General features: G+C 39.1%; 1 protein-coding gene across 6 annotated transcripts in view; it reads left to right on the forward strand.

Moving 5' to 3' along the window:
* Nucleotides 1-25,009, forward strand: part of RGS7 (regulator of G protein signaling 7) — a 422,952-nt gene that overhangs the window by 350,348 nt on the left and 47,595 nt on the right. For all 6 annotated transcript variants that reach the window (XM_066383468.1, XM_066383487.1, XM_066383510.1 and 3 more), the window contains 3 exons: nt 7,918-7,982; nt 8,765-8,841; nt 8,947-9,028. In XM_066383468.1, coding sequence (XP_066239565.1) covers nt 7,918-7,982; nt 8,765-8,841; nt 8,947-9,028 — 224 coding nt within the window. The remainder of the gene's footprint in view (nt 1-7,917; nt 7,983-8,764; nt 8,842-8,946; nt 9,029-25,009) is intronic.

The raw sequence follows: 25,009 nt of genomic DNA on the forward strand, positions 1-25,009 counted from the left end.
TAAAAATAGAGAGACGGCCTGACCTGCGGTGGCACAGTGGATAAAAAGCATTGACCTGGAACACTGAGGTCGCCAGTTCAAAACCCCGGGCTTCCCTGGTCAAGGCACATATGGGAGTTGATGCTTTCTGCTCCTCCCTCCCTTCTCTCTCTGTCTCTCTCTCTCTCTGTCTCCTCTCTCTAAAATGAATAAATAAAATCTAAAAATAAATAAATAAATAAAAATAGAGAGGCGCACGTGCGCCAAATAAACATGTGTTTACATGTCGAAACTTGTTGTAATAGAAATGGACAGAACTTTCCGGTAGACCTGATATAATAATCTGGTAAAGTTTAAGGGGGAAAATTAAAGGTCAACTTTTTAGAAGTTGACAAAGCAGGTCCTTAAATGTTTTTGCAAAGTCCTGACTCACCCCAAAGTGTTTTTCTGCATCAACAAGGCTACTTGAATATTTTTTCCTGTTACCTTCACAATAGCCCAGCCCTCTTATTTCAGTACGGAGATGTATGAAACTGTTCCCAAGGTACTTTTTTCTTTTAGGATAAACTATTGAATCATTTCATTCTGAGTATTTCTCCAACTGGGTTCAAATTTCAATTCAGCTGCTAATTAGCTGTGTCCTTGAAAAGTTATACAGATACTCTGTGCTTCAGTTCCCCCATCTGTAACATACCTAGTAATAAATCCACCTCATCGCCTTGTTTGGAGGCTTAACTGGCTAATTTATAAAGCATCAGAACAGTTCCTGGGGCCAAGCAAGTGCTCGGTAAGTTTTAACATTATTATTTTATTTTTATAATATTAATTATCCTTAATATTATCTTCAAACTATTATTAATATTACTATTATCTTCTAAAAAGAAAAAACCTCAGGTCTCTGTTGCCAGGAAACAGACTGTTCTATTTTATTAAAGTCTACTTTATGCAGAGGGGGCCGGCAAACCAAGATTCTGCAAACCAGTTTTTGTTTTGGGAAACAGGAGGGGTGAAAAAATGAGAGATGGAAACTTCTAGAGGGACATGGAGGTGGACCACTGTAATCCTGTTCTCTACCGGTAGAGGGAGCCATTGTACTCTTTCAGTCTAACCTGGTTAAAATAAAAAATGGTAGTTTTATAAAGATTTTAATAATCTAAAGGGGACAAGAAGGTCTCTGTAGAGTGATTGCATGAAGCATCAAAGTATTCTAGTTCATGACATGCCTTAGCCAAGTCACTTTTAAAAAGCAGCTTTTTCTACCCTACCAGCTGCTTCCCTGAGTACTGCCATCAACCTCCAGTGCACTTGAGATGTTTAGGTCACCATCCAGCAGAGCTGGGACTGCCATAAGGGGTGTTCTACACTCAGGTTTCAAAATCACCGCATGACTCATGTCAGACTGCTATTGAGAGGTCGTTAAGATATCAACCATGACATGTTGTTTTCTTTTTCTTTTTAATTTCACTTCTAGTGAGAGAGATAGAGATACAGAGAGAGAGAGAAAGAGAGAGAGAGAGAGCAACAGACAGGAAGGAAGAGAGATGAGAAGCATCAATTCTTCATTGTGACACCTTAGTTGTTCATTGATTGCTTTCTCATATGAGCCTTGACCGGGGGGCTCCAGCCAAGCCAGCGGCCATGGGGTCATATCTACAATCCCATGCTCAAACCAGTGACTCTGTGCTCAAGCTGGTGAGTCCACACTCAAGCCGGTGACCTCAGGGTTTCGAACCTGGGTCCTCAGCTTCCCAGACTGCACTCTATCCACTGCATCACCACCTGGTCTGGCTGTAGTCTTGTTTTCTATTATTATTATTATTATTATTATTATTATTATGAAAAACTGTGCTATCCATGCTCACTCTTTTACAATCTATTTGCATCCTTTAAGTCACATCATATCATACTTCTCACAACCCTCAGTAGTTCCCATGACACTAGGAGCCACACCTCAGCCCATTGCCAGAGGTCCCAATTCTCCTGGGACCAGCGCCCGGCACACTAACATCACCCCACCCTCCTCTCAGGCTCTGGCAACCCTACCGGTCTTCTGATCCTGGACTTCCCCTTATACACACCCTGCCGGTGTCCTGCACAGGGTAGTCCTTCTTGCTGTACCCTGCTGCCTGCTCTCTGTCCCTAGGTCTCTAGAGCTGGTTCGTTCTCCCAATTTAGGTCTCAACTCAGACTTTACCTCTGCAGTGGGGTCATTTTGAGTCCTATCATCTGAAGTTAGCTTTTCCCATCTCTCCCCTCCTCTGCTTCTCCTCTCCTCCCCCTATCTCTCTCTCACAGCCTGGTTCTTAACTGTGTGGGTTTTAGTGTCAAATGTGACTTTAGTGACTTTAACACTAGCTTCAACCAAGAATTTCTTCATCTCACTCAACCTATGTTGCCTCATCTGAAAAATGGGAAAATTAATAGCACTTGCTTGTTAGTGTGGGCATGGAGCTTAAACAAGGTAATGCATATGGAATGCTTTCATATTTCCTGGCCCTTGCAAAGCTTTCAGTAAATATCAGATGTTGTTGTTACATTATTTATAGCACTATTCATTGTCTGTCACACTCTAGACCAGTACAGTGCAAGCTAAGAGCAGTGACGGTCCACTGGGTCCATCTCTGTGTCCCTGGGGCTTAGAGAAAGCTTGGTACATGGTGGGCAGTCAGTGAACATACCCATATATACCTGTCTCATTTTTTTTTGTTATAGTTTCTCCCCTTAAATGCAGAGATTCTATTCTTTTACATGAACTAGAATACTTTGATGCTTCATGCAATCACTCTACAGAGACCTTCTTGTCCCCTTTAGATTATTAAAATCTTTATAAAACTACCATTTTTTATTTTAACCAGGTTAGACTGAAAGAGTACAATGGCTCCCTCTACCGGTAGAGAACAGGATTACAGTGGTCCACCTCCAGGCTCCTGACCATCACCTTGTAGAGAGGAGGTTGAAAACTCTCACTCCTCTGTCATCTCCAGGCCATCTTTGCTTTGAATTCCCCTAGAATGTAACCTTGTGGAGGGCAGAGTTCTCATCTGTTTTGTTCACAGGTATACTCCCATCACTTAGGTCACAGCCTAGATTCTAGGCATTGAGTAAAGATTTATTGAATGAATAAATAAATGAATTTTTAAAAAGAATAGTTTTCTATCTCTTTCTGCCCTGATCCCCCTGAAAGCTGGGGGCCACTGTTAATAGAAAATATTGATCACTTACTTAGTTGTGTGCAGGGTTTCAGTATTGAGATGATAAAGAAATTATGATAATGAAAATAATGACTGCAGATCAAGCCTGAAAACAAAAAATATCATGTAATAGTATCAAGTTGCCTGCTATAAATAAAACTAGTCATAAGTTTAAATAAAATTTATATTTAAGGATTGTTGCTGCAATATAAATTTTACATTTAAGGTCAACAGCTAGGTCAGAAAACCTAGGATTATCAGCATCTTTCTACAGCTCACCTTCACCACTATAGTGGTCTCACTCCAAAGTGAATGAGCAAATTCCAAAGGAAACCAGAAATGAAAAGGGTAGCCATGGCCTCAGCTAGTTGGCTAAGTGGATAGAACATTGGCCCAGCGTGTGGATGTCCTGGGTTTGATTCCCAGTCAGGACCATCTGCTTCTCTACCCCTCTCCCTCTCCTCCCCCTTCCTTTCTTTCTCTTTCTATCTCTCGCTCTTCCCCTCTCCCAGCCATGGGTTTACTGGTTCAAGGACATTGGCCTGGGCACTGAAGATGGCATTGTGGAGACTCTGCCTCAGGTGCTAAAAATAGCTTGGTTGGGAGCGTGGCCCCAGATGGGTAGAGCATTGGCCCCAGACTGGGGTTGCCAGGTGGATCCCAGTCAGGGAGCATGTGAAAATATGTCTCTCTATCTCCCCTCTCCTCACTTGGAAAAAGAATTAAAAAAGAAGAAATAAAAGGGTACCCACAATGGTAACATTCCTCCTTTTTGGAGTATCTGGCCTATAGTGGAATAATTTCAACAAATTTAGATTTTTTAAAAAGATTATGCAAAGACAAAGTCTTCTTGCTTTAATTTCCCAAGACAACAGTTTTCTCTACATTCCCTCCAGGATCTAAATGATTCTGATAAAATTAGGTTCCCAATGGAATGTAAATAATATAATTAATTTAAAACATATAAAAAAGTCTAGTTACTATATAATGAAAAAGACAGGGGAGTGAAGAGTAAAGATATGTTGATTTTGTCATCATTTATAAAGGAAAGGGTTAGGGTTTAAAATTCAAGAAATATATATATATATAAAACACTTATTTAAATATAAGAATGGCCACTAAAGGAACATAACAAGTTTTATTACTTGTAAATTATTAAAGTAGAAATTAAAGAAAATATATTCCTTGTAGCAAAAGGATAACAAAGGAATTTCAATCACACAAAGAAAAAGAGAGATGAGAAAAGGAATACCAAATATAACTGTTACAGTGATAAATATAAATATTGAAATTCATCCATAAAAAGAACATTTTTTAGATCATAAATAAGATCAAACAATATCTCTCTGCAAGAAAGAAAAGGAAAAAAAACTGTCTCTTTCAGTTCTAATAAATGGTGAGGCAAATATAATACAAGTAGGAAATGAAATTAGGGGTTATAATAGAGATCAAGAGAAAAATAATCCAAGATAAAAAGTATTAAATGGAGCCAAATTTGTGAAGGGGGCAAAATCCATAGAAATCTTTACATTAAATTCTAGGATATTGAAACTGTTAGGAGTATAAGCAAAGAAATAGAGAAACATAATAAAAATGGACCTCAAAACTTTAAACCACGCTTTTGTGTTTCAACTGTTACTTGAGGTGAACATTCCCATTAATGAATTGGGACTCTGAGTTGCTAAGTGACTAACAAGATGGTGGCCACTGATTGAGTTTTCATTCAGGGACAGGGGCAAAAAGTAACCCACAAAGCAAACTCTAAAAGATTAAAGAGTAGAGTTGCATTAAGACAATATGTGATACATTTGTGTTACTTTGGTTGTACGTTGGGTATATTTTAAATATTTATTTGGCAATTGTAGTTTAGTCTTTATGAATGATATGTATAGCTTGTCCATATTTAGATATTGGGATCTGAGTGATTTTTTACACCGACCTCTGTGAAACAACTCTGTACACTTTTGTCATGAACATCAGTTTTTATGTAACAGACTACTCCACCTTATAAAGCTTTATAAAATTGAATGGAAAAAAAACTAACATCAGCTTCACTTTCTATTTAATTAGAGATGTGGTCCAGAAACTTGACTTTTCATCTCTAATTCTAAGTCTGTGATCTTACTACATAGCTATTTTAGCCAGAATAGTACTAGAGGTTCTCAATCTTTCTTTCTTTCCCTTAGTGACATAGTCGCCTACTAAATTATTTGTTGTTGTTCTTTTTATTGCCCCTCCAAGTACTTAAAATTGTCTTATTATACTCTCCCAGAAAATTACTGCAAAGAGATGTGTTTAAGCTCAAAATTGAAATTAAACTCTTGATAATGCAAAACAATTTAAATAGAACTCTAGGAATAGCTTTTTTCAGTTGATATTTTTACTATTTTGGTGGTACGGGAAAAAATGAGGGGTTATGTTGTAAATGATTTACATTTTGTACCTGGGCATAGGTCCATACATAACATAGAGCATCTTCGGTGCCTAAGTAATGAGGGGTCAGCACAAAAGCACTTAACTTGAGTCATTCATGGTTTTGACTACACCTAATGGCTCTCATTTTTTCCCATCTTTGATAAATTGGGAAGTTTCCTGGAATTGAATCCTCTTTCATTCCTTCCTTATCCACATCCTGCCCAATGTTGATACTCTCTACTAAAAACAAGACAAGTGTTATTTGTACCTGTCAACATACTGTACTGTGTCTAGACTAGTTGGTGAGGGTTGGGCCCTTTCAGTCATGACCGTATTAGCTCTACTTTAGACAGTAGCCAGCGTGCTCCCTCCTCTGGTCACCCACTCTTTTCTCTCCTTCCTGTTTACCAAAGAGACTAGTAGAAATCACTTTAGTTAATTTGACTTCTAAATAACTCCTATTCATTTATTTATTTACTCTTTCACACATTCCACAAATACATGGGAAACAAGTACTATATACATGGTGCGCCCGGTCCACACCTTCATAATAGTTTCTAGGGAATTAAAGGAAACTCTGTTAGAAGACAGTCAGCTATAGTAAAAGATGCATAACTTCCTAGTGTCATCTAAAAAAATTACCCTTTCTTCGCTTTTATTCAGTAGTTTACTTAACAAGTTTAGAAATGTATTTTCCAAAAAGGATCTTCGATTGAAATGCACAAAGATTAAATGACCAGAATCAATAAAACTGGTGGAGGCTGATGCAAGAGGACATAAGAAGGTGAACGGACTGATGGAACCCTTAGCTGGGGCTGGAAATTTGATTAAAGGTAATTCTTCAGGAAAGTTGAAATTTTTTAATTAGGTATTTAAGTAGTTTCAATCGTTTTCTCATGAAAAGACACCTCAGGGATATTTCACATATGCTCCGATCTGTCTTACCACCTGCTGAAAACACTGTAGGGATTTTTAAGATCACAATGGCCTCTACAGTAGGAAGCAATCAGGATATTAATCATGATGTCATTTTTGTTTTCAAAATTTGACTATCACTAATTTGAAAAACTAGTAATGGTAGAAATAAGTAATTTGCAAAGATTAATATTAGTAGAAAATACAATTTCCATGGCAAGTTGTAGAAAGATGTGTTCTAAAGTTGTATCTTTGATTCTTAGTGTTGGCAGGAATGTTAGCACCATCACATGGTTGGCTCTCCTTAGCCTTGACCTTCATATAGCAAACTTTAGAAGGCAGACTGGGAACAAATAGCATAAGTGTTTGCAGTGATCCAAGATTTTCAGTGTAGGGTATTTCTTCAGTGATACCAGCTAGACTTTATTATCAGAAACAGTGGATAGTACAGCTTCGTTCATACAATGATGGTATTTATAAAGCATCCCTCAGAGCTAGCCTTAGGAAAGGAGAAGTTGATAGCCCTCCTCCAGTGGGTTTGTTCAGTATCTAGACTAGATAGAGCATATACATTGAATTTCATAAGGAACAAATTTTATGTATTATGGAAAAGTGGTAAAAATATTCTGATAATTGGGACTGTACTGGAGGGCTGTGAATGTCTTGATGTTATTATAAGAGTCACTGTTATTCTTGAAATAACTGCTTGGTGGCAAAACTATTGTTCCGTCCTTTCTCTATCTGTCATCCATTCCTTAAATCTGCTGACCAGATGGACTTTCTCTGGCAGCTGAGACAACACAGTCTTCAAACAAATGGAATTAATAAGGAGTTGTATTGCAGGTAGATAAGATGTTATACTCTCTTCTCTTCTAGTGATAAAATGATTAATGATTAGCCCTTAGGAAATGACGTAAAGAAGATGCCAAGAAGTCTTCAGTTTACATTAACAGATTTTTTTTCAGTTGAATAGAATGCAGACATGATTGAATGTGCCAACAGTGATTCCCTTTTCATGCAAGTCCTTTTTACAAAATGGTGCTATTTGTACATCTAGATGTTTAAGTTCATTTGATGTCTTATTAAAAAGCTTTATCTTTTCCCCCTCAGATGTGTGTGTGTGTGTGTAAGCTATAATTGTGACAAATACTTAATGAACAGTAAAGAAATGATTACCAAGTTTCTAAACATGTTTTTTTATAAACATCATAGAAACCACTACATTTAAATTTCAGTGATGATGTTAACAGATTATTTGTTTTTGTCCAAAAAAAGGTTAATAAAGGAAATTACAACTTCACCTTGGGGGAAAAAGTGACAAAGACCAATTTGTTTTGATCTGTAATGCCATATTTTTACTTTTAGTGCCTACATGTTAATAAGCAGGAAGAAAATGATTGATTTATTTTCCTTTCAGCGGTTTACCTCTGCAAGAGAACAATGCAGAACAAGGCAAGGCTGGAGCTTGCTGACTATGAAGCGGTGAGTCCTAAGGACATTCTGCAAAGAACGTTATAAAATGAACAAAAATGAGGCCCCTGGTCATTTCTGGGCACTCTGTTAACTTCATCCATTTGTAAGGGTCAGATTTTCAAGGAATCAGGCAGTATAAGGCTAAGTAAATCCTGACTTGCTTACTTTCTCTAATTTTCATTGAAGACAATGAAATTCTAAATTACATAGACTCAGAGAAGAATGGGGAAGCATATCTTATTTGCAAAAATTAACTTTTGTAAAACTTTAGATACATAGTGAAGATGTCCAAACTTAGAGGATCAAAGAGCATTTATTCAGGGAAAGTGTTTTTTGCCAAACTTTCAAATGCATCAGCATCAGCATATACAATTAATCTGATGAAATCTGTTCAGGAAATTGCTTTTTATCAAATTTGAAACACTGTCTAGAAATAAGTACTAAGAACCGGATACACAGATTCAGTCAGAGCAGAAACCGGGAAGTGGGCATAGAAAAGTCTTGAGCAGTATTTTTTTATACAAGATAACTTTAGTATTTTGGATTTTGCACTGTGTTCTTTACAATGACTCATAGAAATAAATATTTGCAATTGGTCTCCCTGATTTTCCCTATGACCGTTAATGCTAGGATTAGCTGCATTTAGCAAGCATGACTTATCATTGAGACCAGAGGACATTTACAACTGTAGAAATCCCATATTTGTGTTCTTGACAAATATGGGTGGTAAATAAACTTGGAGGGGTAGTGAAGATGAACTTCAGCATGTCTTCACCTGTGTCTGTTTTCAGGAGAGCCTGGCCAGGCTGCAGAGAGCATTTGCCCGGAAGTGGGAGTTCATTTTCATGCAGGCAGAAGCACAAGCAAAGTGAGTCCTTGTGAGTCTTCTGGAAGATTTGTTCAAGCTGTGGCTTTTGTTCAGAGAGGCACTACAGTTAACCCTTCTTATCATTCTGTGTTTCCGTGTTGACAGAGTGGACAAGAAGAGAGACAAGATTGAAAGGAAGATCCTGGACAGCCAGGAGAGGGCATTCTGGGACGTGCACAGGCCTGTGGTAAGTGCATGCACCAACATGATCCTCAATGGATAGTCTTGTCCTTTGGAAAGTGATGGATGCCATGAGAAAGAGAAAGAAGGCTGTGGTAAATTAGTTCAGTCTACCACAAAGCCTTGGCAAATTAGTTAAGAAAAGATTGCCACTTTTGTGTAAGATGACCAGAGTTCAACAATGAAATATTAAATTTATAAAACTGCATGTGTGCACCATGACATCACTTGCTTACTCACTCTTGGCATTTGAGTTGCTTGATACTATTAAACACTTGAAGAAAGAGGACAACAAGAAAGGTATTTTGCTTGGCTTACCATTTACATTTTTCTGAATTTGTAACAAAAGCATAAGTCAAAATTTTGTTCCCTAATTTTGTAAAAGTTATTAACAACCGGCTTTGGATGTCACCTTTCATGGACAAACATTTTAGACAGCTCAGATGCAGATCAGCTTGGACTTTCAGTAATGTAACTTGGACCTACATATAATAACTTAGCTGTTTTTCTTAAATAGTAATGTTAAACCATGTGTCTTAGTATAAGAAATAATGAATGTCCTTTTGTAAGATCAGAAGACTTTGTAAGGCATTAAACAATGCTCAGGAGCAATCATAAGAAAGCATGTCTAATCACATCTATTTCTATTTTGATGCAGTGTTGTTGTCATCTGTACACATCATTAGAAGATGATACTTATATAAGTTTTATACAAATAAATAACAGGTTTAAATAACTGGTTCACAACATCAGACAAATCCAGATTGGTGAGAAAACCTTAAAATTGTCCTCTCAACTATCTTCAGGTTCTGAGAAAAATAGGGCAGTCTTTCATACACCCTGTTTGTGTATAACATGTGTGTGTGTGTGTGTGTGTGTGTGTGTGTGTGTTTCAATTTCAAATAGTAGTGCAGTTGTTAAATTCTCTGTTGAGTTTTTCTCTCTTTTGAATTTACAAAAGATTAGAAGTGAGACTTAACTGGCTTTCCTACTCAAAATTCAGATTGAGTTTTTACTGCAAACAGTAAAAAGGGATTATGAAGTCACATGCATAAGTATTGCAAAGATATGAAATAGGATTTTGCTTGTTTGTTTGTTTTAAGCAATCAGTAGAATCTGGTCCATACACTGTCTCCATGTGTATCCACTTTATGCCCCTGGACCTCTGGTGGGTCATCTCTTGCCTTATTCAGCTTTGATGACCTCAGTTTTCCTGTGAACTCAAAAGAACTCACTGCCCGTCAGGTCCCCTACACTGCCCACATCCACTTCATAGCAAACACTCGTGTTCTCAGAGCATGTACAGTAACTCCTCACCTGACATCCGCAATAGGTTCTACATGAGTAAGTGAAACAAACCAAGGCAACTTTACCAGAGCCTAATTGACATAAATAAGAGTTAAAATCCTAAGATGTCTATCAACATCATAACGAAATACATTGAGGGGAACAATATAATTTGAGAACCTGCTGTAAAATGATGCCATCTCAATACACTCCTCTGCTCCACTGGTGAAAGAATTAAGGAGAAAAAAATCCCTCCCCGGTACCAACAACAGCATAGTGATGAGCAGAAGCAGGTCACTATGGGGCAGATAGAAGAAGGCAAAGGTGGGGTAAATGGTGACTGAAAGAGATTTGACTTTGAGTGGTGAACACTCAATACAATATACAGATGATGTATTATAGAATTGTACACTTGATACCTATATAATTTTATTAAACAATGTCACCCCAATAAATTCAGTAAATTATTTTTTTTCAATGGAATTACAGTAGAAAATCAGAAAGGATATATTTAAACTGAACAGCACCATCAATCAACTGGATCTAATTAATGCATTCAGAGGGGTAAGATGTAGAAACACTGGCCATCTTTTGAGCAGGATGAGCAGAATAATGAGGGTAAAAGGCTGGGATAGGGAAAGGTGGTAAAAAGAAAGTGAGAATATCTGAGAAAGTAGACTTAGGACAGAGAAGCTAGATATGATTATTCGTCTATTTTCAAGTATATAAGTAGCTGTCATTGGAAAAGAACTAGCATTATCCTACTTTGTTTTGGATAAAAAGACGTAGATTTTGTCTGAATGAACAATATCTTCATCCTTTCATTTATCCAATGAACGGCACCACAGAACAGGAGAGCTCTGTTTTCTGAAAAGTGCAGGGTTGCCACATAAGGGCCCCTCTCCTGGGCCAGTGTGTGGACCTTTCTCCACACCTAAGATTCAGTGCTCCTCATTAGAAGGTGCAGTTGCAGAGTTATTGATTAAAGGACTTTGGGCTGAAATCTGAGAGCTTTGTCTTCCAAGCACCTTCATGAAAATAGTCTGTAATTCTTTTATACCCATTCAAACTTTAAATTTAGTATATTACAAATTCTAGATGATGGTAAACTCACTGGAAGTAAAAGGAACAAAGAGAAAAAAAATCTTGAGCTTGAGGAATAACTTCTTATTCTGTTAACAACAGTGAAGGCTGCTCCTCGATGGAACATTTCTAATGACCAAAGTCTGGTTTTTTTACCTGTGAAATCCATACCTGATTCTCTTTAGCCGATAAAGTTGTATTCAGTAAGACTAAAGTGAGATTTTCACACATGAAAGCAATCCTCTTAATCGTCTCTACCCCATTTAGCTTCAAACACAGAGATATGACATTTCTCCAAAGAAATGCCAGGATGATGGTTAGACACATTCCCACAGAGATTATGACTGAATTCATTTACTATGTACCATCATGAGCATGGATTTTCATAGATTTTTTCATTTTTAAATAGATAACGTGCTTTAACATTTGATGTACATGAAGTGACTGATTCCTTTTCTTGTCAATTCAAAAATGGAATCAGCTTGCACAAGTAATCCTGTTTTCTGGCTGTTGTTGTGAGGACTGGTGTTAAATGTTCAAATCATCTTTATTATTGACCTCCTCAGTTCAGATATTGGCAATGTTGATAGTTTTTATGTTAATCTGGATGAAGGAATTGAATCTGACTTTGGAGAGAGTGCTATCATAAAAATAATACAATTTTTTCTATAGCTATTTTATGTTGATAACATGTTTAATTATCTGGAAGAAAAAAATTTTCTCTATAAAGTCTGTATTCTACCATAGTAATTTCTGATAAGACTATTCTTTAATTGTAACATGCATAAGAGGAAAGAGATTTAGTATTTTGTTCTGAGAAAATCAGATCTAGAAATTCTTAAAACAAGCAAATAGTTATATGATCTTATTTATTATTATTTTTTATAATAAGTTTATTTTTTTAATGGGGCGACATCAATAAATCAGGATACATATATTCAAAGATAACAAGTCCAGGTTATCTTGTCGCTCAATTATGTTGCATACCCATCACCCAAAGTCATATTGTCCTCTGTCACCTTCTATCTAGTTTTCTTTGTGCCCCTCCCCCTCCCCCCCTTTCCCCCTCCCTCTCCCCCCTCCCCCCGTAACCACCACACTCTTATCAATGTCTCTTAGTTTCACTTTTATGTCCCACTTACGTATGGAATAATGCAGTTCCTGGTTTTTTCTGATTTACTTATTTCACTTCGTATAATGTTATCAGATCTTATTTATTTATATGATGTCCTATATTTTATCTTTTCATTTTCAAAACTGTTTAAAATGTGCTAGGAAAGATTATGTGACTATGTGGTTCCCCTCAGCAACCCTCCCAACTGCTTCATATTTCATCATAACGACAAAGGTAATTACAGACAATAGAACTTATAATTGTGGCCTAAAGTTGATCATCAAATCTGGAGTTTCTGAAAAGTGGTACTTGAAACAGCAAAACTCCCCTGGAATCCCTGAGACAGAATGGTTGTTTATGTATCTTAGAGACAGGAAAGTTGGGTCGATATTGAGGATTTCTTCTTTGTTTGGTTGGTTCTTTAGTTTCTTTTGATTATGAGAGAGGAGAGGGAGGCCCTCCTGTGTCAGTGGGTGCCAGCTGCTTCCTCGCCACAGAGCAGGGGCAGTGTCTGGAGAACCAGTGCCTCTACCTTCCCAATGTTGGGAAGGACAGTGGAGGTACATAGGATTATCTCCCACAGAGCACTCTCAGTTCTTAGCACTTTATATAAATTATCTCAACCATCCTCACAACCAACACAGGCAGTATTGTTATTTTCTCTTTACAGACAAAGGTTCTCAGGCATAGAACACTTATGTTGCACATGGGAGATGCCCAGAGAAAAATGAGGAACTGCCACGGGTAACTTAAAATTCAGGATTAAATGCCATCCTAATAGGAAAAAGGAAGAGGGATTTTGGTCTTTTGAGGGAAAATAAATGATTTTCAGGAAAGATGAATAGGCCTTTAGAAGAATAGATAGGAGATAGGATACTTTTTTGGCAGTTTGTTTAGGTGTGGTGACTTCTAGTCCCTTCTCCTACGGTGTATGGTCAGTAGTCATGGCCACTATCACTGCCGCCTGGCCCATGCAGGTTTACATTTGATTAAGACAGATGATAATGAAACAACAGAGCCAAGAACTGGTGGGCCATCATCTTTATTCTAGCTTGCACCTGGCGGGCAAGAAATACACACAGTGGGAAAACACTTCCCTTTCCGTTCAGGGCTCCCAAAGCCACTGACTTATCCAAGTTTCCTAGAATCAAAGTTTTCTACCTCACCAGCTTTATTCACCTCTGTTCCCCATCTCCTTCTCTCTGCACAAACTCTGCACAAACTGTCTTCTCCTTCACCACTCCGCCATCTTGGCTGTTTCTTCTCTCCTCCACGTGGCCTTTCTCTGCTCTCTCCTCTAATACTAATCTCAGGAACCAAGAGAGAGCAAGCTCCTGATCTGCCCCATTTTATAGTGTAGAAATAAAAACCTTTAATCCAATATACAAACAAGGAAGTCTCTGATACAGTCACATAGGGAGGGAAAGGTTTAGTCTTAAAACTAAGCCTTAGGCTATAACAACCCAGCCTGCTTACAGCCTTTCCCCCATACCCAATACAAACTATAAGCGAGCAAACCTATATATTATATTTACAAACTTATTTGACCAACATTCCACACCTTTTGCTCACTTCACAATCTAGAGCACAGGTATTCCTGCACAAGAAAATTAGGCACATTACACAAATTACAACAACATGACATATCATACACTTTCAACAATTACAAAGGTACATTTCACCAGTCTCTGAGCACTTTGCCAAAAGTGCAAAATGTCATCGGCCTTCATTCTAGCCATGGGAAAAGCTTCCGGGGCAGGGGAAGGGCCTCCAGCAAAGGTTCCCCCCACCCCCATCAGGGTATTTCACATTGTCCAAAATCCATAAGTCCATCCAACAAAGGAGCCAGTGCTCACTTCGGTCGCAGTCCAGAAATCAGTCCAAGTACATGGGGCTTCAACCACCCCCCTCATTCCTGCCATCTTGGCAGGTCTTACACTGTCCCAAGGAGGAGCATGTACCAATGGCAGTCAGCATTTCCATCTCTGGTCCAGAGAGCATGATGGAATCCACCCCTATGTCCCAAAATCACAGACCTACCAGGGGCCTACGCCTGGTACTCCTTGCTGCTGGGCTCTCACCTTCTGGAGACTATGGATTGAAACTCCAGCCTGATTCTCCTCATCCTCCAAAGAGGAACTAGAAACACCAGCTCTCGCTGCCAGACTCGAGCCCCAGTCTGCTGCTGCCTTCTGCTCCACAGACCTTGCAGCCCCAGCCCCAGCCTTAGCCCCGGCCTCCTGCCGTTGCTGGCTCTCCACAACATCCAGGGCAAGCTGCAACTCATGAACCTGTGATTCTTTCTCCAACAGCTGCTGCATTTCCAGGCAAATCTCTCAAACCTGGTCAGCCTCCTCCTCGAGCACTTCCTTCAGCTCCAGGGTCAGCATCTGTTTCTCCCACGTTTGCTCCAGCTCCTTCCACTGCTTGGTGTGCAGGTCCCAGGCAGTCTCTTCGACAGAGCTCTTGGTTTCCTCATGCATGGCTGTAAAAGTCAGCCAGCCTATGGCCCCCAAATGGACAGACATGAGGAACCATAACAGCAGCCAGTCCCCTACTCCACTGCTCAAAGGTCATGGTGGCTCCATACCAAATTCCAAATCCTGCCACAGACTACGCCAAATGTAAAGCCAGTAGCCACGCCATCATCAGAGCCGCCTGGCCTGTGCAGGTTCACATTTGATTCGGACAGATGGTAATGAAACAACAGAGCCAAGAACTGATGGGCCATCATCTTTATCCTAGCTTGCATGTGGGAAAATGCTTCTCTTTCCATTCAGGGCTCCCAAAGCCACTGACTTATCCGAGTTTCCTAGAATCAAAGTTTTCTACCTCACCAGCCTTATTTACCTCTGTTCCCCATCTCCTTCTCTCTATACAAACTCTGCACAAACTGGCTTCTCCTTCACCACTCTGCCATCTTGGCTGCTTCTTCTCTCTTCCACGTGGCCTTTCTCTGTTCTCATTTCTCTGCTCTCTCCTCTAATGCTAATCTCAGGAACTGAGAGAGAGCAAGCTCCTGGTCTGCCCCATTTTATAGTGTAAAAATCACAACCTTTAATCCAATATACAAACAAGGAAGTCTCTGATATAAAGTCACTTACCTGAGGCATAAATGGGATTCCTCATAAGAGTATACCACCCACATCATGCAACAGTCAAGGGTGTGGGGAAAAGCTTAGTCTTAAAATTAAGCCTTAGGCTATAACGACCCTGCCTGCTTACAGCCTGTCCCCCACACCCAATGCAAACTATAAGCAAGCAAACCTATATATTGTATTTACAAACTTATTTGACCAACATATGGTAAGAGTCAGTCTTCTCTGGTTGATGAAACTCCTGGGCAGGGAATTTATGACAATTAAAGTTTTATTGGAAGATCTGTCTTTATGTGCTGAATTTAGAGAAAGCTGGGTTTTTTTGTTTTGTTTTGTTTTATATTTATTGATTTTAGGGAGAAACTGAAACCTTTGAGTATTGGGACAACACTCTAACCAACCAAGCTATCCAGCCAGGACGAGAAAGCTGTTTTCTAAATGCTTACAGCTCATGGCATATTGTACCACCCCCACTCTGTTTGGTTGGCATTAGTTTTCCCCCATTTCACTAATAAGAAGACTGACGGTCACAGAGCCTGAGTTTTGCTCTGTTTTAGTCTAGGACAGGTTGTCCTTTAGAAGAAGCCAGAAATGAACTCCGGTCTTCTAAATTTCTACACAGTGGTCTCCTCTACCTCAGCAGCCACTCACAGCCAGATTCTGAGGTTAATGTGACAGTTCATGAAGCAAAGCAATTAAGATGAGTGATGAAGACTTATGGTAAACCAAAGAAAAAGAAGCTGCAACTTACTCAATGAAGTAAACTCAAAGGCTAAGTAGAAGTCTTTTAAAGATATATGCACATCTAGAAGTCCCACACCACAGAGTAGAATGATACTGGAAAACAAGGAGTATTATCACTGAAAGTAGAAAGTGCCAAGGAGGAAATGGATGATGAGATAATGCAGATAACAAAAGGGGAACTAGACAACATCCAGGTAGATGTTTTGATTTTACGTCTGGAAAGGCCAGTGCCTCTAACCCCAACTCCACTCTTACGTATTGCTCTTGACTTCAGCTTTTTTCTAGTTATTTTACAATACGAACTTTGGAATCACTAGTCTTCCCTTGGAGAAAAACACTTTTTGGCATTTTGAATAAATTTATTAAATTTATATGAAATTTGGGGGAATTGGCTTTTTTATGAAGCTGAGTTATCCTATCCATTGTGTTGTAAAGTGACCAGCAAGTTCCACAAAGACACCAAGTCCAAATAAATTTTTGAGGAGTTTATTGGCCAGCAACTACAGGGGGCTTGGGCAAACCCAAATCCTGCAGCACCCCACACAGCTCTGAGGCTCCTTTTCATAGACAAAATTACACACTGGCTGGGCTTAGGAGGAGCATTGTACAAAAGTCATTGATCTCATTAACAAGCTCATTGAATTCTACTGCTTAGTTACAATGTTTATCTATAGGATCTATCAAATGGAGAACATTGCTATACCCTAAAGGCTTTTAAGAAAGGAGAAGTGAAGGGATTCTCAGATAAGTTCCATTTTCCTTGTTCTTAGTTAAATTATGATTTAGCTGACCCAGTTGCCCTTGCAAGCCCTTCCTCCTGCATTCTTCTCTTTCCTTTCCCCACAGAAAAGAGGGGGTAAGAGACCTGACTTTTCCTCTTTAAAATGGCATTGCTAATGCTAAGTTTTATAGTTTCTTTGCACCTTATCACAAATGGCTCAGATTAACTTTTGTATATTTCAGGAGCATCTTAAATTCTCATGCAGCTTTTGCAAATTTCTTGTTAGGTTTTTTTATATTATTGTTGTTGTTGTAATAAATGGGGTTTTATTTTTTATGATTATTTTAGACTTTATTTATTCAATTTTTATAAAGAGGAGAGAGAGAGAGGGAAGAGGGTTAGAGCAGGAAGCATCAACTCTCATATGTGCCTTGACCAGGCAAGCTCAGGGTTTTGAATCGGCAACCTCAGCATTACAGGTTAATGCTTTATCCACTGTACCACCACAGGTCAGGCAAGTTTTCTTTTCTATTGTATCTTTAAAAACTATGTACATTGTAAAGCCAGTAATCAGGGCCAGGGCCACTATCACAGCAGCCCGGCCCTTGCAGGTTCGCATTGGATTCGGACAGTCGGCAAAGAAACAGCAGAGCCAAAAACTGATGGGCCATAGTCTTTAATCCTAGCTTGCACCTGGCGGGCAAGTAAAAAATACACACTGGGCTCCAAAACCCAGTCACATTCAGTGCTCACAAAGCCACTGACTTATCCGAGTTTCCTAGAATCAAAGGTTTCTAGCTCACCAGACTTATTCTCCTCTGTTCCCCATCTCCGTCCTTATCCCAAATACAAACTCTACACAAACTGGCATCTCACTCAGCACTTCACCATCTTGGCTGCTTCTCCTGGCCTCCTCCACGTGGCCTTTCTCTGCTCTCCCTTCTAATGATAATCTCAGGAACCAAGAGCCAAACTCCCGCTCCGTTCCCATTTTATAGTGTAGAAATCCAAACCCTTAATCCAATATACATAATAGGGAAGTCTCTAATACAAAGTCACTTCTCTGAGGCATGATAGGATTGTACCACTTTACACCAAAAAGGGTAGGAAAGGCTTAATCCCAAAACCAAGCCCCAGGCTACAAGGATTCTGCCTGCCTTTAGCCCACCCCAACACACATTAATACCACCTGGGCAACGGCCTCTTTAACAAAGTGAGCATAATACATTTTATCTGCCCAACATACATGAAAGACTAACTCCTAAACTAAAGGATGCCACTTACTACCCATACTAACATTTAAGCAATTTAATTAAATTTTATCAAGTTTAATTTTCAAATTTTTAAAACAGAGCTAATAATCCCTCCATCAATATTAAGCAAAACATTTTAGAGGTGAATATGAAATCACCATCAAGAAAATTTTTTATATTATTTTTATTTTTTATTAATTTTTTAGATTTATTGTGTTAACATGGATTTAAATGTCCTACTCAGTGTAACACCCTCAGCCCTTTACAACATTCCCTCTATTACACCCACTTTGTCCCCCTCCCCGTAACTCCCTCCCCGCTTCTCTCTGGGACTCGCTGCCCTGTTATCTGTATCTCTGTGTTATGTATATAGAATTTCACTAATTTCTTCACCTTCTCTGATCCTGTCTCTCATCCCCCTTCCCTCTGACAGCTGTCCCTCTGCTCCACATGACCCTGTCTCTGCCTCTTTTCTGTTCCTCAGTTCACCATGTTCACTAGATTCCACATAGAAATTATTTTTATTGGGAATGAGATGACAGGTATGAGGTAGGAATTGTCCCCTAGAAAAGGACAGAGACCAGGCTTCATCTGCTCCTGACTATACCAACCCAGAGCCAGGCACATAGTCACACTTGATGGATATATTTTGAAGGCATCAGTGACTTAATACCTGTATACAATTGTAAAGCCAGGAGCCAGGGCCACTATCACAGCAGCCTGGTCCATGCAGGTTCACATTGGATTCGGACAGTCGGTAAAGAAACAGTGGAGCCAAAAACTGGTGGGCCAACATCTTTAATCCTAGCTTGCACCCGGCGGGCAAGTAAAAAACACACACTGGGCTCCAAAACTGACTTATCCGAGTTTCCTGGAATCAAAGGTTTCTAGCTCACCAGACTTATTCACCTCTGCTCCTCATCTCCTTCCTTCTCCCTGCACAAACTCTACACAAACTGGCTTCTCACTCAACACTCCACCATCTTGGCTGCTTCTCCTGGCCTACTCCACGTGGCCTTTCTCTGCTCTCCTCTCTGCTCTCTCCTCTAATCTCAGGAACCAAGAGAGCAAGCTCCCGTTCTGCCCCTATTTTATAGTGTAGAAATCTAAACCTTTAATCCAATATACACAATAGGGAAGTCTCTAATACAAAGTCACCTATCTGAGTCAAGATGGGATTGTACCACCCCACATCAAAAAGGGTGGGAAAGGCTTAATCCCAAAACCAAGCCCCAGGCTACAAGGATTCTGCCTGCCCACAGCCAGCCCCCAACACACATTAATATCACCTGGGCAACGGCCTCCACGTGGGCAGCGCCATCTTTAACAAAGTGAGCATAATATATTTTATCTGCCCAACAACAATCTTTTTGGATGACACTAAACACTCTGGTCTAATTTTAAAAGCACACAGGTTTTTCTGTCATAGGACATTTGAACCAACAAAGGCATCAGTGACCAGATTTGAGCCAAGAGAACTTGGTCAGGTATCAAGAAGCTCATTAATTTCTGGCATTATCCCTGCACTCTAGGTACTTAGCTGTTCAAGCTGTGCCTCTGTTCGGATGGACATTATTTAACTGAAACACATGTGACACACATGCCGCAGGAATCCTCTCTACAAAATAGAAGAGGACAGCAATACATGTGTATACATATCGATGCCAATAAGAACATTGATTAGAACCTTCAGTGCCGTTTCTAGTTACAAAAGCTTTTTACATTTATTTATCGTCATTGATTCTTTGCAGAGACCTTGTAAGGTACGTAATGATTGTCTTTAATTTATAATTTATAAACAGGAGAAATCACAGCTCTGCAGAGTTGAATTTTGTCAACTATCATGCAGTTAAAGGTTACATGACCAACAACCTGGCATGTGTTCCACAACCCCACACTGCCCCTATTAAACAGCGTATAAGCTTTCTTTGTCAATTTATAATGTGCATCAGGACATTTCATTGCAGCAGGGCTGGATTTATACACATCAGCTATTTTTTTATTTTGCATTAGTGAAATGGTCATGTAAGGGTAGAAAACTCATCCTTCTTCTTCCTTTACAGAATCTTTGGTCTATATTTAAGTTGACATAAGGAAGTTAACAGGAAAAAAAAAACGGCTTTCATACATACAGGAGCCTCATAAAAGATATGAGACTCTTTGGTGGTCAGGTAATTGGAGCTATATACCCTTCTGAGCTAAGGAAAAGGGGATATGGAATTTGGGTAATTTATAAGAAGCCCAGAAGAGCACATGTTTGGTAAACAAATATTTGCCATGCCATGCACCTGTCTTTTGCATATAAAAAGTTATTTTTGGTAATAGCTTTTTTCCTGGTACAAATCCATGATCTAAAGTTTTTGAAGGCAGTTAAAGGGGAGGTAGAAAGCTCTTTCTGAGTATGGTAGGCTCAGATTGTCTTCAGCTCTAAATAATCCACATGCCAGAGTTGTATATTCTGGGGTGGCTTATTTTGCTCCCCCTCATTTAGTTGAACTTTCATTTGTTAGATGGTCTGCCTTGCCTTACACATTTGCTTGTTCACTGAAGCAAGCAGAAGACAGTATATAACCATTGTCACAGCCTCTCTGGGAGGCAGCTAACTATTATCAGCCATGCTGGGTTGCTGGGAAAGAGTCACTTAGTGGAACGGCTATGTAAATGCAACAGGTGTTAAGACCTAGAAATTCTCGGGTCTGGTTCTGGGCTTGAACCACCAGGTAGAGTATTCCATAGATTGGGGGGGGGAGGCTTTAATTTTATTCTGCATGTTTAATGTGCATGCATTATTTTATGGGCTCATTTGGAACTTGTTGACCAGAAAAATAGAATCGACTAAGTATTCCATCACCAAAAAGGATTTATTCAGGAGAAAGAAAAGGATTTCAATCTACTCGCAGTCATGTGTGCACACTGAACTAGATGAAGATAGAGGGGAGGAATTTCTAGAGAGGAAGGAGGTCAGGGGAAGGGCTGTTAAAGCCATGGAGCTCTGTTACAGACATAGAATTCTTCCTGGAGGGTCTCTTACAGTGTCAGAGGATGAGAACTCTCCTAAAAGCCCTAGCTCCCCCCACAAACCCTCGCTCCACCCATAAGCCTTAACTCCTCCCACAAACCTAGCTCCTCCCATGAACCCTCCCAAATCATTATGTCCAGTTAAGGTGAGTCATAGGCTTTATCAAACTTAAACAGTAGAGGATCTTTCATATATTTCCTCATATCTTCTTTAAAAGGTCTCAGTGATATTCCTATTGTAAGTTTTGGAATCGTCAGTTTTGTGGTATCCATGAGAAACAAATTGTGTTGCAGTCCATAGGAATGATGTAGTTTTGTGTCCTTAATGGACAAATCAGCCATGTTAGCAGTGCTTCATTCTCTGTCAACAGTCCAAAATCTTGCTACTCATTTCTTTAACCGTTTTAGAAACCCCAAAATGTGTTCATCCAAATTTAAATCTTTCTTCTGTGTTATAAAAAAAGACCAGCCTTTCTATCAGTCTGATCTGTTCCTTTTGATTGAAAATATTTTGATAATGTGGCTCTCACAAGCCTCAGTGAGTGAAATTGTTCTCTTTCCTTGGCTACATCTTTTATCCTCTGTCCGTTCTTTTTATCCTTGAATAGATTTGGGGATACAGTGTCCTATTATTATGTAATATTTGATGCTATTTATGTAAGCCAAGGTAGAGTGAGAATAAAAACTGCGTTCTGTATTATTATATCCTGTGGGTTAGAAACTTTTTTAAATGACGTGCTTAGATTTCAGTTCTGTTTTCTCTGATATCATGAGGATGAGAGTGATATCATGAGGGTGGTGTTGGAAGTGCAGCCTGGGGGCCAACAACCAACTCTTAAGGATGTGGGGAGAGAAGAATATCGATTTTGAGTACTGATGATATTTTACATTGACCCTGGGGAAGTGTCAAGAGGGCAGTACAGTCTCCAACTTTGATAGGCTGCTGAAAAGGCAATCTTGGACCACCCTTACTATAGCCAAAGTAAAGTTCTATTTGCCCTAGAGAGGGCCCATAGTTAATCTTCTAAATATAGACAGAAGAAGAGAGACTATGATGAAAAATATTAACAATTGCAAAATCTGGAACAAGAGTCTGTGGGGTCCTTTGAGTCATTCTTGCAAATTTTCTATAGGTTTGAAATCATATCAACATAAGAAAGTAAAAATGTGCACACACACACACATACATGGGATGATGCTGAGCAAAGCAAAATGGCCACCATCTGCCAATATTCTCACAGACCAGCAAGAACTTGGATTTCATAGGGGACAGTTATTATTTGGGATTTTTTAAAAACTAAAAGCTACAAAGTAAAGTGCATAGACTTGCTTATGAATCAAATGTAGGCAGTGAGGGAAAGAGGAGTCAGTGAAGACTCCTAGGCCATGCTTGACCATCTTGATGGGCAGTAATGGCATTTACTATGAAAGGAGTAAGTTCTCCTGCCTTGGAATGCTTCCCAGTCACTCCCTTTGATTAGATTTCTTCTCATCCCTTGGACCACAAATTGAATTTCCAGTTCCCATTCTTTATGTTATTCCTTTAGAATTCCATGTAAACATTTGATGTCATCTATTCTGTTCCATTTGATTAGCTTGGATAATATTTATGTCCTGAAAAGTTTTCCAAAAGATATGATGAGCACGTGTCTACATGCCATTTGTCACATTTTTATTCCTCCTACCTCACATACCCAAAAATTTAATTCTTTTGAAAATGCAGCCAAGTAATAAACTTTGAAAGTATAAACCAATGTAACTGAACTCCTGGGCTTTGATGGGCCCATTTGCTAAAATGTGAGACCTTTTTGTTAAAAAGAATATTTGCCTGATTTCCTGACCACTGTCAAAACCCAAGTGACAAATTAGATGGTGATAGGGTAGTGCTTGAGGCAAGGACACAAGTGCTTGAGAGCAGCAAAAGGTAACAATTGAGAAGAGCAAGGCACAGGCACTCTACAAATGGCATAAAATAACATAAAAGCTCAAAAAGCATAGACACAGTCAACAGTGTGGTGCAAGCCAGAGGGAAAGGGTGATGGGGGCTAGGTGGGAGTGGGCCAAGGGGGAGCAAAAATGTAGATGGAAAGAAACTTTGGGGTGATTGGCACACAACACAGTGCACATATGATGTTTTATTGAATTGTACACTTGAAACCTTTATGGTTTTGCCAATAATTGTTATCCCAATAAATTCAATTAAAAAGTTAGGACGATCTAGCCTCATGGCCATAGCTGTCTTAAGGGAGGCGAAATTAAGTGTAGTTCCTAATAATGACCTTGAATAAACAAGAAAATATTGCATTGCTCTGGAAATAACTATGTAAGAAGGCAGGGATGTCTTTCCAAATGGTGAAAATAAAGTTTTTGCTTAGTGATAAATGTGTAATCTACATAATAACTTCATGTGAAGCCACTTTTCTGGTGCCACTGGGTAAGTACAGTACTTACCTTTTTCTACTTTTGGAAATCAAGTTTAGTGCAACACAGTGTGTCTTGGAAAGGCATCTACTTCTTTATAGAGGTCTTGCTATGCTGAGGTGTGTGGTACAGGTGGCTTTTCCCTGTGTGACTGGCCTGTAAAGAGAAGTAAACCTCTTTCCCATTTGGGAACATATGACTTGGGAGCCTCCTGTCTCCTTTGTAATTCAAGGCTATTGAATTCAGGGCTGCTATTGTATTTCAGAGGTAATTCCATATATAATGACTTATATTAACTTACTTGTCATATTTAGCTTTTCATTGTTATCCATAATAGCAATTATTCTAAGTCTTTTAAACTTATTGTGAGTTATTTATACTATTAGGAATTTTGTCTGGTCTGTTCACCCTTACAGCATACCATTAAATTACCAGTACTAAATCAATAAGAATAGCTATAAAAGTAAATATTGTTTTCACCAATGCAGTAACTGATACCTTACTGATTTTTGGCTCTAAATTTTTACACTGGGGATATTTTCATCACCATCAGAGAGCTGATCTAGTTTTCATGCCTTCATTCATACATTCAACAAACACCTTTAGAGTTAAAGTAAAAAAAATAAATAAATAAAATGTTAAGGCATTTGATGGTAACTAAGTCCATGGACCAGGAATCTTAAAATTCTGTATTGCTACTCACTTTCCCATGCATGAGATTTCAGAGGCACAACATAATATGAATTAAAATGCCCTGGATACTGCCCTGGCTGGATAGTTCAGTTGGTTAGAGCATCATCCCAAAGTGCAGAGGTTGCTGGTTTGATCCCCAGTCAGGGCACACACAGGAAACAGATCAATGTTCATGTCTCTATCTCCCTTTCTCTCTCCCACTTTCTCTTTCACTAAAATCAATAAATAAACAAAAATTTTTTAAATTAAAAATACTAAAATACCCTGGATGCTAACCCATGACCTCCCAGGGCAGGGCAAATTTGGAGTGTGTGTGTGTTAAATTTAAGAACAGTCCTTCTATCTCTCAACTCAAAAACCTTTGCATGTCCTCAAGTTACAATCGGCATTTCGTAAGGAAAAAAAGTCACAGAAGGAAGGAGAGGAATCACTCCTGTGGGTGGCAGGCCAGGTATAACAGAGATGAAGTGTTTGTGAACACCTGCCTCAGGCCTGCATCTCTTCCTCAAGGATCTTGTATTTTATTCAAGGTACCGTAAGTATGACAACTCAGCCT

This window comes from Saccopteryx leptura, chromosome 1, assembly GCF_036850995.1.
Source record: "Saccopteryx leptura isolate mSacLep1 chromosome 1, mSacLep1_pri_phased_curated, whole genome shotgun sequence".
Lineage (NCBI taxonomy): Eukaryota > Metazoa > Chordata > Mammalia > Chiroptera > Emballonuridae > Saccopteryx > Saccopteryx leptura.